This window comes from Dendrobates tinctorius, unplaced genomic scaffold (genome assembly GCF_039654945.1).
Source record: "Dendrobates tinctorius isolate UK_male_01 unplaced genomic scaffold, ASM3965494v1 ptg000073l, whole genome shotgun sequence".
NCBI lineage: Eukaryota > Metazoa > Chordata > Amphibia > Anura > Dendrobatidae > Dendrobates > Dendrobates tinctorius.
This window is the reverse complement of record NW_027361741.1, coordinates 11,530,766-11,544,753: the sequence shown is the minus strand read 5'-3', so window position 1 is coordinate 11,544,753 and position 13,988 is coordinate 11,530,766. Positions and strand designations below refer to the sequence as shown.

At 39.8% G+C, this 13,988-nt stretch overlaps 1 protein-coding gene across 2 annotated transcripts in view; it reads right to left on the bottom strand.

Moving 5' to 3' along the window:
• SGSM1 (small G protein signaling modulator 1) overlaps positions 1-13,988 on the bottom strand; it is a 444,365-nt gene that overhangs the window by 135,545 nt on the left and 294,832 nt on the right. The window contains exons 10-12 of one of the 2 annotated variants that reach the window (XM_073582650.1): positions 4,798-4,865; positions 1,320-1,483; positions 798-939 (exon numbers count right to left, since the gene is read on the bottom strand). In XM_073582650.1, coding sequence (XP_073438751.1) covers positions 798-939; positions 1,320-1,483; positions 4,798-4,865 — 374 coding nt within the window. The remainder of the gene's footprint in view (positions 1-797; positions 940-1,319; positions 1,484-4,797; positions 4,866-13,988) is intronic. The other variant, XM_073582649.1, reaches the window with a different exon arrangement.

Below are 13,988 nucleotides of genomic sequence, written 5' to 3'. Positions count from 1 at the left end.
ACCCACGTCCTCCTCACATGCTGCTAGGCCACGCCCCTCCTCAGCTGGATGAAGTCTAGCAATTCCACTTGTTTTTGCCTGGTTCATCAATTGCGACTTTTTAAAAAGTCTCAAAATTTTACAATTTCACTCTAGTCCCCCTCCCGGTGTGTTTTCAAGTACATCCAAATTTTGGCACAATTTTTGCGACTTTTCATGCCAAAAGTTGCAAGAACAGTTCAGATAAGAAAGAAGCCCAATTTTTTTTACTATGCGCCAAATTCATGAATCTCATGTGCCATTTTGATGAATTTAGTGTCAAAAACAGCAACTAACACCACGAGAAAAAAAAGAACTTAAAAAAAAAATGCAAACGATGACTTGGGGGCCAATGTCTATACATTTTTGACTTTTGGCTAATTAAATGTTAAAAATAAATCCAGTAATCAGGTTACTGTATGATACTTCCATTCCTTAATGGGGTTTTCTAGGACTGTAATATTAATGACCATTTCTAAGGATAAGTCAGCAATAAAAAATTGGTGTTTGTTTGTTAGAATTGTGACACCCCCTATGATTAACTGAAGGAAGATGCTGGTGCACACTGGAAGTAGCACAGCTCTATACATTGTGCAGAGACTATGAATACCGCACGCTCTCTATCATAAAAATGAATAGGAGAGGGCTTGCAGTACACAATGTACCACTTTCGGTGTACTGAAAAATCAGTGGTAGAAAACCCCTTTAATATGGAGTCTACTAGAGGGTTATCAGAGGGTTAAACATACTAGCTTTATCAGATTATCACAATAAAATATTATTCTCCATACCAAACTCAGATTGGCTCCCTGGGTATATTATTCTGAATACATAGTCTGTTGCTTCGTCTTCTTCCTTATCAGAGGTGGACTCTGAAGAACCCTGAGGACTTCTTTTTCTCAGCTTGGGAAATACTTTACCCTATGTTATATAAAAATGAATAAACATTAGGCAAAAATTAACAAAATAAAAAAAAAGTTTATTATTTGATTCAGTAAATGCAGATTTCAGGCTTCAAGAAAGTGTGAATGTTTTTACTGTTTTCTAATATATCAATATCATAAAATACAGTACAAAGATAAAAAAATGAGTGTGATCCAATAACTTTCATTGAATCACCCAAGAGGCATAATGGAGTCATTGGGTTCTGCTGAGTCCCCCAAATAGAGCCTCTGAGGGGGATATGAAAAGAGCCCAGCAGATATCATTGAGATGGCAAAACGTGCTATACGTTTTTGAGCCGATCTGCCCTTTAAACCATAGATAAGAAAATCTCAACAATGCACTAATATCTGGAATACCTTTCCTCTTTGGGACCACAATGGAGGATCAAGTTGCCCATGTGGAAGCAGACCATTTTCCAGACAGGAGAGAAACTGGAGGAGATGCCCGCCACGGGGAAACCTGAGGGGCGGTCTCTGTATTCCATCCTGGCTGACTAAAACTACGGTGCCACCACTGTCCACTGAATATAAAACAGAAATATACAATTGACAACAGATTAGATCTGAGGTTCTACTAATCGATTGCAGCAGATAAAAAAATATTGTTTTACTTGGTTCGATGCTAAAGCTGGCCAAAGACATGCGACCACAAGTGGCTAAAAATGGCAACTGTTTTGGCTGAAGCCATTACAAACATACATAAAAAAATGAACCGATTCTGCAAAAAGCAGGAAGAAAATGTCCACTTCTTTAAATGGTCAGTTGTAAACAATATTTTATGGTGACTATTGGTAGAAAAAATCCAATGCAAAAGATACATTTAAGAGGTCAGTATACTCCTTAAATTATGTAACTTACTTTACCCTTAATTTAAAGTGTGATTGCATTTAATAGTTACTCCTGCCATTGGGCATGAGATACAGAATATGAAAAATGCCTTTCTCCTATATACCTACCTTAAATTATTTTTATATTGAAGGGATTTTCCAACATTAACTTTTTTACTCCAAAGACTTGCTCTGCATAACCATAAAAAAAATCAATCTTATTCAACCTGTGCTTCTTCAGGGCTGCTTGTTCGCTGCTGTGTCGTTACAATTGTATGTGACTGTTGAAGCCAATTATTGGGCTCACACATCATTCCTTTGTAAATAGCACAAGTTGATGATCTTAGGGCTTGGTGGCAATGGTCAAGGGCTATAATCGTGATGTCACTGATGCAGTCAAGTTAGCAATGACTGGTGGCAGCAGTGGAGAGGCAGTGCTAAAGCGGTGGGGGTAATGATGATTTGTTGTTGCACAGAGTCCACCTTAGGACTGAGAAAAAGGTTAAAAGTATGTCACCCCCAAAACACAATTTAAAATAAACATATATTTATTTATGGGACTTAGTCCCTATACAAATCATACCTTTACCACATTAATCTGTCCCTGTGTTGTGCAAAAAAATGTTCCTTATTTCTATAAACTAAATAGGTTGCTGGGTGCACCCTTGGTGTAGCCAAACAGCTTCAGTGCACTGTCGTAGCTCTTGAATTTGGATAACCCTGCCTTCTCTGTTGATTGACAACGCTTGCTTGCCCAGAGTCAGCTCGTCTCAGGAGTAGGCTGGTGCCTGTGGCTTCTCACTGTCAGAGTAGCCAGATGATAGCGAGTGCACACAACTCTCTCCTCTCTGCTGTGACTGCACACTACACAGTACAACTGAGCAGCTGCAGTCGAGAGGAGAAAGTGGTGAGCATACACATTCAAATCTAGGAGCTTTTACAGTAAGTGAGAACAGGAACCAGCAGTCTCCTGATACAGCGTAGGGTCTGAACAAGAGGACTCTGACCATAAGCAGAGAAAGAGGCGAGGAACGTCCAAATTCTTGAGGCAGAATGGTGCACTGAAGCTGCATGACTACACCAAGGGTGCACTGAGCACCCTAATTTGCATATGTGAATAAAAAGTGTTTTTTGGACAACCGAAGGACACATTTACAGTATACCATAAAGGTATGATTTTTATACGCACCTTAAAAAATTATACCTTTACTGTATAAATCTGAGTGTGTGTTCAAATAAAATTGTGTTTTGGGAGTGAGACACCTTTTAAAGGTGGAAAGCATCTTTAAATATTTTGATTCAATGTCTACAAAATTAGACCCACTTATATTACAGTCCAATAAGATAATATCTATTTACAATAACGTGCGGCAGCCACTAAACTGAAACTAAGTTTACGTTCAGCAGTTGTCCAAAACACTTAAAAGTTGTTTCCTCTGGCTTGATTGACAGATCTCTCCCTAATTTGTAAGAAGCCAGATTGAACTGTTCAGCTAACTCATCTCCCAGTGTCTGCATCAATTTGTAAACTACAAGGTAGACCATTTATCAATTTCCTGCTTGTGGCACATTAGTATATGGGAGGGAGAAAACTTTTCAAGATGGGTTGTGACCATGGTGGCCATTTTGAAGTCAGCCATTTTGGATCCAACTTTATTTTTTTCATGTGACACATCACACTTATTGTTTTTCTTGTGCTAGGTTTTGACATAACTATTATTTCATGAGTTATTTACAAGTTTCTCTTTGTTTACAGCCATTGATATGTCGCAGAGGTTAACACGGGAGGAGCGGATAGAAATTGTGTTGATGTCTGGTGAATGCAGTACCCGGGTCATTGCAGATTACAATGCAAGACACCCTACGCAAGAAAACTGTCACCATTTCCATTTTATTTAGGTGTATCCATATAAATGGCCCACCCAAAAAGTTTGCCTCATCACTGAACATAATGTTCTGTGTAAACTGAGGGTCCTGTTCCAATTTTTGTTTTGCCCATTCTGCAAATTCAGCGCACCGATCTTGGTCACCAACCATTCCCATTTTATTTAGGTGTATCCATATAAATGGCCCACCCTGTATTATTTTCCGAAATTAGAAAAACAAGTATTCTCTGTTGAGGGAGCCTGACTGGTGTTTTTTCTTCGCATAGTGTAGGCAGCATGAATTGGCCTACCGGTTTCCTTCAAGACCACATTCTCTCTATTTCCCAATGATTACTTCCAGAAAGATAATGCACCATGTCATAAAGCATGCACCACTTTGGTTAGATTTACGCTAAGTTCACATGAGCGGATGAAAAATTGTTTTAATTTGTAAAGAAAAAAATATATTTCTGGATCCGTATTGTGTTATATGTCAGTTTTTCAAAACCGTTTTGAATCAGTATATCCATATTTACCTCCGTGTGCCATCCACATGTTAGTTTTTTACATGCATTTGGCATACAATATTTACATGAACAAATTAATATATAATAAATGACAAATATAGTTTCCTATCGTAATAATTGCAATGGACCCATGAAAAATGCGCAACATACTGAAGGTACTCTAAATGTGATCCTTTTTTTTGAGCACCCATTGACGTATAATGGACGTACTGTATAATGTCCCGGAATATAGATCAAAGTAGTATATGCTTCAATTTTTAGAACGCAGACCATCAGAGCATGTGTACAAACATTCATGTAAACTTGCATTGGTCCTTGTGCTGTTCGTACAATATCACTTTTACATAAAGACAGCACTCAGATGTATCACCTGCTCGCCTGAACAAGCCCCAAGAATGACAATGAATCCAAATTATGGCAATGACTTACAGATCTCACTTATTAGAATATTTTTAGGTTACAATAGAATGAAAAATTTACAATACAAAAGTGACAAACCTTGGCAAATGCACGATGCAATCTTCTATATTTTTACTAAAAATTTTCTTTGCCGAACCGTAAAAAATTAGAAACGTTAGTCTTACAAAGCCCACAAAAAAAGAATTTGAATGCATACCTTGTTGGTGACAATGGAGATACACAATTTCCTCAAGACGAATAGTCATTGCATAGTCCCAATAAACACTGGAAAAATTTTAAAGAGAAAAAGAGAGAAATAATACAGGGAAATGTTTAACAATTTGGTCTAGCCGTATATACAATATTTACTCTTCTAGGTTCCCTGTCTCTATCATGTTGCATACAACTAGATCTCATACACTAAAAGAGGTCCATAGACTCCTTTACTCAACAGAAGCCAAAAGACTGTCCTTGTGGCATACACTGGCCACTTTTACTCAGCTGACTGGGCTTTATTATATGGTCGCCCCCTGTAGAAAACAAAATGAATACAGGTCAGTATACATTTTTTTAAATGGAAGACTATGGATGACAGATATACTCTGCTCAAAAAATAAAGGGAGCACTATTAAACAACACAATAGTCAATCATACTTGTGTGAAATCAAACTGTCCAGTTATGAAGCAACACCGATTGTGACTCAATTTCTCCTGTTGCTGTGCAAATGGAACAGACAACAGGTAGAAATGATAGCCAATTAGCAAGACAACCCTTATAAAGAAGTGGTTCTGCAGGTGGTGTCCACAGACTATTTCTCTGTTCTCATCGTATTTGGCTGTTCTTCTGGTCACTTTTGCATTTTGTCATTTCTCTCACTCCTAGAGGTACCGTACAGTATCATCAGGCGGTGTCTACAACCCACAGAATTTTCTCATGTAGTGCAGCTCATCCAGAATGGCACATCAATGTGAGCTGTGGCAATAAGGGTAGCTGTGTCTGTCAGCAGAGTGTCGAGAGCATGGAGGAGATACTAGGAGACAGGCCAGTACACCAGGAGAAATGGAGGAGGCCGTAGAAGGGCAACAACCCATCAGATGGATCACTACTGCCTCCTTTGTGCAGGAGGAGCAGTGCCAGAGCCCTGCAAATTGACCTCTAGCAGATCCCTAACATCCATGTGCCTGCTCAAACTGACAGAAACAGACTCCATGAGGGTGGTATGAGGGCCTGACGTCCACAAGTGGGTGTTGTGCTAACAGCCCAATACCGTGCAGGGCGATTGGCATTTGCCAGAGAACACAAAGATTAGCAAATTCAATATTGGCGCCCTCTTCTCTTCATGGATGAGAGCAGGTTCACATTGAGCACATGACAGATGTGGCAGAGTCTGGAGAAGCTATGGAGAATGTTCTGCTGCCTGAAACATCCTACAGCATGACCAGTTTGGCAGTGGGTAAGTAATGATGTGGAGAGGTAATTCTTTTGAGCGCTGCATAGACCTCCATGTGCTAGCCAAAGGTACCCTGACTGCCATTAGGTACCAGTAGGAGATCATCAGACCCATTGTGAGACCATATGCAGGTGCATTGGGCATTGGGTTCCATTTGATGCATGACAATGCTAGGTGTTGTGAATTCTCTTTCTGGTCTCCCTCTGGTTATTACCGAAGGTAGGAGCCTGGTCAGATTGACAGAGGGGTTACGAGTTCACTTTCTGGGCTCCTTCTGGTGGTTACTGGAGGTAGTGGAGCTGATCTAATTGACAGAGGCTTGCCACCTGATAATGAGGATGACGATTGGAGATCTGGGGTTTCAGATTGGGATTTAGACAGCTGACTCCCTCTATCCCTGCTGGTGATTTTCTTCCTGTGCCTTCTGAGGTCTGATTTCTCCTGCTCTGTCCCTGCATGGTTCAGCTAAGTGGTTCATATGCTATTTTGTTTGCATTTGATCTGGTTTTGTCTATCTTTGCTTTGTGCGGGTCAGCCAGCTCCGGCTGGGGCTGTGCTGAATCACCGCCCATATGTTACTGCTTGTGCCAGATTGTTTTGTCCCCTGTTATATTGGTCTCTTTTTGCTTTGCTTTCAGAATATACCAGAGTGCTGATATAGTAGGGGCGAAGTCGTGCGACTTCAGTGTTTTTTGTGCATCAGACGTGTTGGACTTTTTGCAGGGTTTTTTGCGTGATTGCGGACAGTGTCTTTCCTTTCCTGTCCTGTCTAGTCAGTGTGGGCCCCATTGTTTGCTCAGTCTATTTTCCTGCTTGCGTTTGTGTTTTCATCTTGTCTCACTGACAATATATGTTTGGGGGCTATCTATTCCTTTGGGGGTCTGCTCTGGGGCAGTTTAGATTTCCCCTTTTCTTGCTTTAGGCTTAGTTAGCTCTCCGGCTGTGCCGAGGCATCTAGGATCATCGTAAGTACGCTCCACGGCTACTGCTAGTTGTGTGGTTAGGATCAGGGGTCTGCAATCCGCTTAGTTACCAACCTCTCTGGTTTTCTGTGGCTTTGTCTGGGCCTGCTATCCTCCTCGGTGACCCATTCATAACAGCTAGTCCTCATGTGGCTGAAGTGTGTCAGCAGTTCCTGCATGATGAAGACATTGATGCTATGGTCTGGCCTGCCCGTTCCCCAGACCTGAATCCAAATCATTGGATTTTTCACTTTGAGTATGATTCCAAATCCAAACCTCCATGGGATATTAATTTCGATTTACATTGATTATTTTTATGTTTTATTGTTCTCAGCGCATTCTACTATGTAATGAATAAAGATTTGCAACTGGAATATTTCATTCAGCAATATCTAGGATGTGGTATTTTAGTGTTCCCTTTATTTTTTGTAAGCAGTATATATATATATATATACACACACACACACACACTTATACAGGGATGTTTCCCTGGCTTATGCTCTGTGATTCAGCCCAAAATGTGATTTCAACAGTCTTCCTTAAATGTTTATTACTCAATATTGTTAAAAAAGTTAGGCACTGCAAAATTAGGTCTGCATTCAAATAGGACACACTGTGATCACAGAATTTCCATTAAGCCCTGCAAAAAGCACGAACATGATAATAATCGCATGAGAAAGGCATATAAACTGACCCAAAAACGTTGCTTTTGTTTAACTATCAAGCTGTCACTTTTAAATCCCCGCTGAAAAGCTCTGCTTCATCTGTGAGCCATTTTAAAACCGCTTATAAAATATCCAAATAAAGAATCTCAAAAGTAATAAAACTGCTGTCAAAATGCATGGCAATTTATACACATTATTCACTGATGGACTATCATAAGGCTGAAAAGCCAGAATAGCACCTTCAGATTAGTGTTTTCATTTAACAAGCTTCTACACATAAGAGGGACACTTAATGTACAAATCATTGCACTGAAGCTTTGTAAGGCCTGTTTCACACATCCGTATTTTGGCATCCGCCATCCGTTTTTTGCATCCGTTTTTGTGTGAAAAACCGGATCCGTTTCCATTTTACCGCAAACGGATGCAAACGGATCCGTTTTTTTGACGGATCCGCGGTAACCGCTAATGGAAGTCTATGGGACCAAAAAACGGATCCTCCAAAAAAATGGCGGATCCGTTTTTTAACGGAAAACGACGGATTTGGACGGATTTTAAAAAACGGAAGTGTGATCCAGGCCTAACATGAAGCCCTAGTGTGCCGTTAGCAGTCATTATCTATTCATGCTTTTGCCACCTTTGTAGAGAGTCATCAGAAAAGAAGTAGGAGATATAAAAGTCTCAATATTATATACCATAAACATCATAACAAAATTACAAAATAAATTATGGTATAACTAGATCATATGAACTGTTAAAGAGGTCATACATTCAATGACGCAATTACTGGACAACTCCAGCATAATCAATTCAGGACCCTAATTAAAATTGTGTATTCTCACCTCCTGAAGCTGTACCATTCCACTGATGTCAGCGCCGTTGTGACTGGTGGTGATGTGACATCGTCTCAGGTGCTGAGCGCAACCAATCAGTGATTGTTCGTCAGCAGTAGACTTTCGCTGCAGCCTGCACGTGACATAAGTGACATCACTCTCCAGGAAAATTGCTGGAAAGGTGCTGCTGAATGAGATGAGTATCTGCTGTTTTTATTTTAGTTATGGTACTGAACTGATTAAGTTGGGGTGGGGTTGTCATGTGGACAACCCATTTAAATCAGTCAACAGGTTAAAAACGGACAGTTTTTGCTCTTATTTTATTCCCTCTGTTTACTTATTGCTTTTTAAACTAAACCACATGGTTGCAGGGATACGTTGATTTATTTGTTGTAATTAGCACTAAGTAAAAAGTCCCATATCTCTAACCATATGGTGGATTAAAAAAAAATAAAAAATTGCATACTCCGAGTAGAAGGGATAATATAATAAGAGTTAAGAACCATCCACTTTTAACCTGTTGGCAGGTCCTCTTTAAGGAAGCCTTCCAGCTATTTGTTTCAATCCTCGCACCACTTATTACTCCCTCCTTCTCTGGACTTTTCTTTCATACAAGGAGTACTCCCTCCCCTGAATTTACCATACTTCTCTATGGATTCTGCATGGATTCTCAGCTTTCATTGTGCAGCTTATTCATATTTGTGTCGAAGTTCAAAAAAGTTTTTGGAAAAAATGTAAACAAGTTCATTACAAAAACAGGTCAAAGATAAGGCAGAAAAAGTAATAAAGTAATCCACGGTGATGGCACCTGATATCAATATGCGATAAATCCATACAATAGTAATGGGTACAGGCAAATAGATGAGCCAATACATGCATATCATACAAAAAACATATAGTGTCTTCAGTAAAGAGACATGTACAGTATATCCACGTAACACAGATCAAAAATCATAAAAAAGCCAACGTGAAACACATGTTTAGGCTTCAAGCTATTGCACATTTCCCCACGGGGCAATATGGGTAAGATGGTCCTCTTACATGCAATTCAGTTCCCTTTTTCAATCTTGTATGAGGCTTCACTTCAGCAATTTATTGCATAGGATCTGTGTTATGTGGAGATTCATGTCTCTTTACTGCAGACACTATGTTTTTTGTATGATATACATGTATTGGCTCATCTATTTGCCTGTACGCATTACTATTGTATGGAGGTGTTGCATATCGATATCCTGTGCCATCACCATGGACTGTTTTATTACTTTCTGTCTGCCTTATCTTTGATCTTTTAAACTTATTTACATTTTTCTCAAAAACTTTTCTGGACTTTGACTCCAAGTCTCTTATAGGTTACATATTCTAGTCGAGTGTCCTTTTATATCATATATTTTGGCTTTTTCCATTTTCAAATAACTTTATTAAATTTTTAGAATAACAGTAATATTTTTACATTGACGTTTAAATATAGATGTTACAATGAAACAAAGGGAAGGGAAGGATAAGGGGTTCGCATTAGGTTTTAAGTTCAATCATTTGGGGTAGGTTTCCTTTCAGCATGTGGGCCACTTGATCCAACCCTCAAACACAATTCTTGTGCACTGGCCCTGACCCTTCAATTTTTCTGGGGGGTGCACACTCACAGTGTTGACTTTTAGAGTTCTTCGGACCCGTGAATGTTTGGGTCCAACGAATTCAGCTGAACTTTATAAAAAAGTTTGGTTCAGGTACCAGAACGGTACCCAGACTTAATCCCGAACCTGAACACCATTCTAGTGAGTAGGGGGCCCGAACATCCAGTGGTTCCCATGCTGTCATCTGTGTGACAGCATGGGAAACACCGGCTCTGACTGGTGGTAATCTTTCTGAAGTCACCCAGTGCTGGTGACCGGAGGTATCACGGTTCCCATGCTGTCACACAGAAGACAGTGTGTGAGCGAGCAGCTGTGACCGGTGATGAAAAGGTTACTGCCAGTCAGGCATCGGCTGATGACCACTACTATCATCAGCGTTGCCTGCTCTCTCCGATAGCATGTCTGTAATGTAGCCGAAGTACCCACAATGGAAAATCTTGTTGATTGGCTGTACTGACACTAGGTGTCCATTACGGACCCCAAACTTTACTATTTGGTTTCGCCCATCCTTATTCACTACTGAACGCTGTTGGGGTGCACACAAGTCTCGCTTTCGCCCGACACTGGCCTGTATATACAGAATGATCTGCATGCTATGTGATCTACACAACAGTCTGTGTCTCCCATGTGATGTACAGTGGGTACAGAAAATATTTAGACCCCTTTACATTTTTCACTCTTTGTTTCATTGCAGCCCTTTGGTAAATTCAAAAAAAAGTGCATTTTTTTTCTCATTAATGTACACTCTGCACCCCATCTTAACTGAAAAAAAAAAAAAAAAAAAGATATGTAGAAATTTTTGCAAAATTTTTGCAGAAATTCTTTTGTAACCTTGGTTAGATCTGTGCCTTGCCACAATTCTGTCTCTGAGCTCCTTGGCCAGTTCCTTTGACCTCATGATTCTCATTTGGTCTGACATGCAGTGAGCTGTGAAGTCTTATATAGACAGGTGTGTGCCTTTACAAATCAAGTCCTACCAGTTTAATTAAACACAGATGGACTCCAATGAAGGAGTGGAACCATCTCAAGGAGGATCACAAGGAAATTGACAATATGTGACTTAAATGAGTTTCTGAGCAAAGGGTCTGAATACTTATGACCCTGTGATATTTCAGTTTTTCTTTTTCAGTAAATTTGCAAACATTTCTACATTTCTGTTTTTTTCAGTCAAGATGGGGTGCAGAGTGTACATTAATGAGGAAAAAATGCACTTTTTTGAATTTACCAAAGGGCTGCAATGAAACAAAGTGTGAGAAATTTAAAGGGGTCTGAATACTTTCCATACCCACTGTATATACAGCAGAATCTTAGTGTCTCCTATGTAATGTATACTGTAGACCCTCCATAGCTTGAATTATATAAATGTTACGTGAGCAAACATTAATTTCCCACTTTGAGGAAACATGCATTGAAATATGCATCTGCAGCAGTTCTTTTCAAAACTACCATGACTAAGAAGACGACTGCGCTCGCTCGAGACTCAAGGCAAATGGGGAAAATCAGTGGAAAGTAGCAATATAATCAATATCACCTAATATCAAACACAACAACGTTGAAAAATTTAGCAAGGCCCGCAATTGAGGTTATAAAATAAATGGAAATTTGGAAAACTTCTGTCAAATAAGCTATGCAGTTTCATCACATAATATGTACTTGTAATTGAATTTGTGCCACCCTTAAAAAAAAATGGGGGTCATCATGTGATTGTCATAACTAGAAAACGTATACCATGAATTTCCAGTCAGAAAGGAAGAGCTAAATAATGTGATATACACTTCTAAATATACGGAAGTAAATGCTACTACTGACCCCCTACAGAAAGAAGCAAACACGAAACGCGCGTCGAAGAGCCATCTTGCAACCAGGTCATGTATACCCCCAAACAATAGAACTTTATATATCTCTCCATTTAACTGTTGAATATATTAATGGCACTATGCACGTTAACACTATGCATTCTGGTGTAACTATGAGACTTATTTAGGCACCATTTTATTGCCAGTAACTTCATTAAGAATCATTGGGCATGGATAATTGTACCTGAATTATATTGATACCTTATTGAACAATCACTTTGTGAGGAGTATATTCTTTATATTTTGATCTGAGCATTTAATGCATTAATATTCATCTTGATTGTAAACCTTTTTTTCTCAATATTAGCTAGAAATATTTTTTTTTTTATTTAACCTTTGATTAAAATTTGCTATTAAAATTGTTTTGCTACTTGGCAATAGAAATTATTTAACTTTTTATTTTATTTTCATTGGTCTAATTGCATTTGGACTTAGGCTAAGTGCACACGTACCGGAACTCTCGCGGAAATTACCGCGAGAATTCCGGAATTCCAGTCCGCGGGAAAATCGCATTTTAAATTCCCGCGATTTTCCCGCGGAAAAACTAGCATTTTGCAAGCGTAATTAGCTTGCAAAATGCTAGCGTTTTCCAAGCGATCTGTAGCATCGCTTGGAGAACTGATTGACAGGTTGGTCACACTCGTCAAACATAGTGTTTGACGAGTGTGACCAACTTTTTACTACTGAGGCCGCCTATGCAGCATCAGTAGTAAAAGATAGAATGTAAAAAAAAAAATAAAAAATGGTGTTATTCTTACCTTCCGACGTCCCGCGCAGGCGTTCCCAGTAATCCTTTGCGAAAATGCCCGCGATGGCGTCTGTTCTCGCGGGAACGGACGCCATCGCGGGCATTTTCGCAAAGGATTACTGGGAACGAAAGCGTGAAGAGAGGCGGGAAGACTGCGCGGGACGTCGGAAGGTAAGAATAACAATATTTTTTTATTTTTAAATTCTATTTTTTACAGGGATATGGTACCCACAGCCCGGAGGACAGTCTCCTCTCCTCCGGACCGTGGGTACCATCCGCAAATGTTCTGCTTACTTTCCGCATGGTGTGCACAGCCACATGCGGGAAGTAAGCGGAACAATGCATTCCTATGGGTGCGGGATCGCCGCGATTCCGCAAATTAATGAGCATGCTGCGGTTTTTACCGCGAAGCGATTCCGCCGCGGTAAAAACCGCAGCATTAGCACAGCATTGCGGAATCCCACAGGAATGCATGGGATGCTTATTTTTCGCGTTTTCGCGGCAAAATCGCGCGGTTAAAACCGCTGCGGAAACACGAAAAAAACGCCACGTGTGAACTCAGCCTTAAAATTTTGGATTAAAAAAATAATGATTTTTTTCTGCATCGAAGCTTATAAGCACTAACTGTATATATGTTGGTTCTATATAAGAACAAAGTTCATCTTTATTTGATCTCCTTTTTTTAGTCTATTCTTAAGAGTATTTTTTTAAAGGTTTTTTGGTCTATTGCTCACAATATTGGGTGTAACTATCCCTGTGTTTGCAAGTCCATTTTTGTGTTTACCCACTGAAAAATGTTAAAATGGTATGTGAGTTAATGTTTAATAAAGATTTATTACTTTTTAAAATTTTGGCAATCACTATTTATAGGTGTATGGCAATTGTGGAAGTGCTAATAAATATCTAGCCCATTTCATTTTTGGTTTTGGAAATACCACCATGGTTACTTACCGGTAGCCGGTTTTTCAGGAACCCATGACAGCACACCTGAGAGAGGGATCCGCCCCGCCAGGACAGAAACCTACTGAGATATAAGGGGCGGCACCTCTTCCCCGCTTCAGTTGGGTTACAGAGCATTGAGAGGACTTCCCGGTTAGTACATGTTAATCCAACACCACATCACACAAAAGCACCCTACTAAACGTGCACACCCATACGGTGAAAAAGGGGGGGGGGGGGGGGGCATATACGGGTGCTGTCATGGGTTCCGGAAAAACCAGCTACCGGTAAGTAACCATGGTTTTCCCTTCACCCATGACAGCACA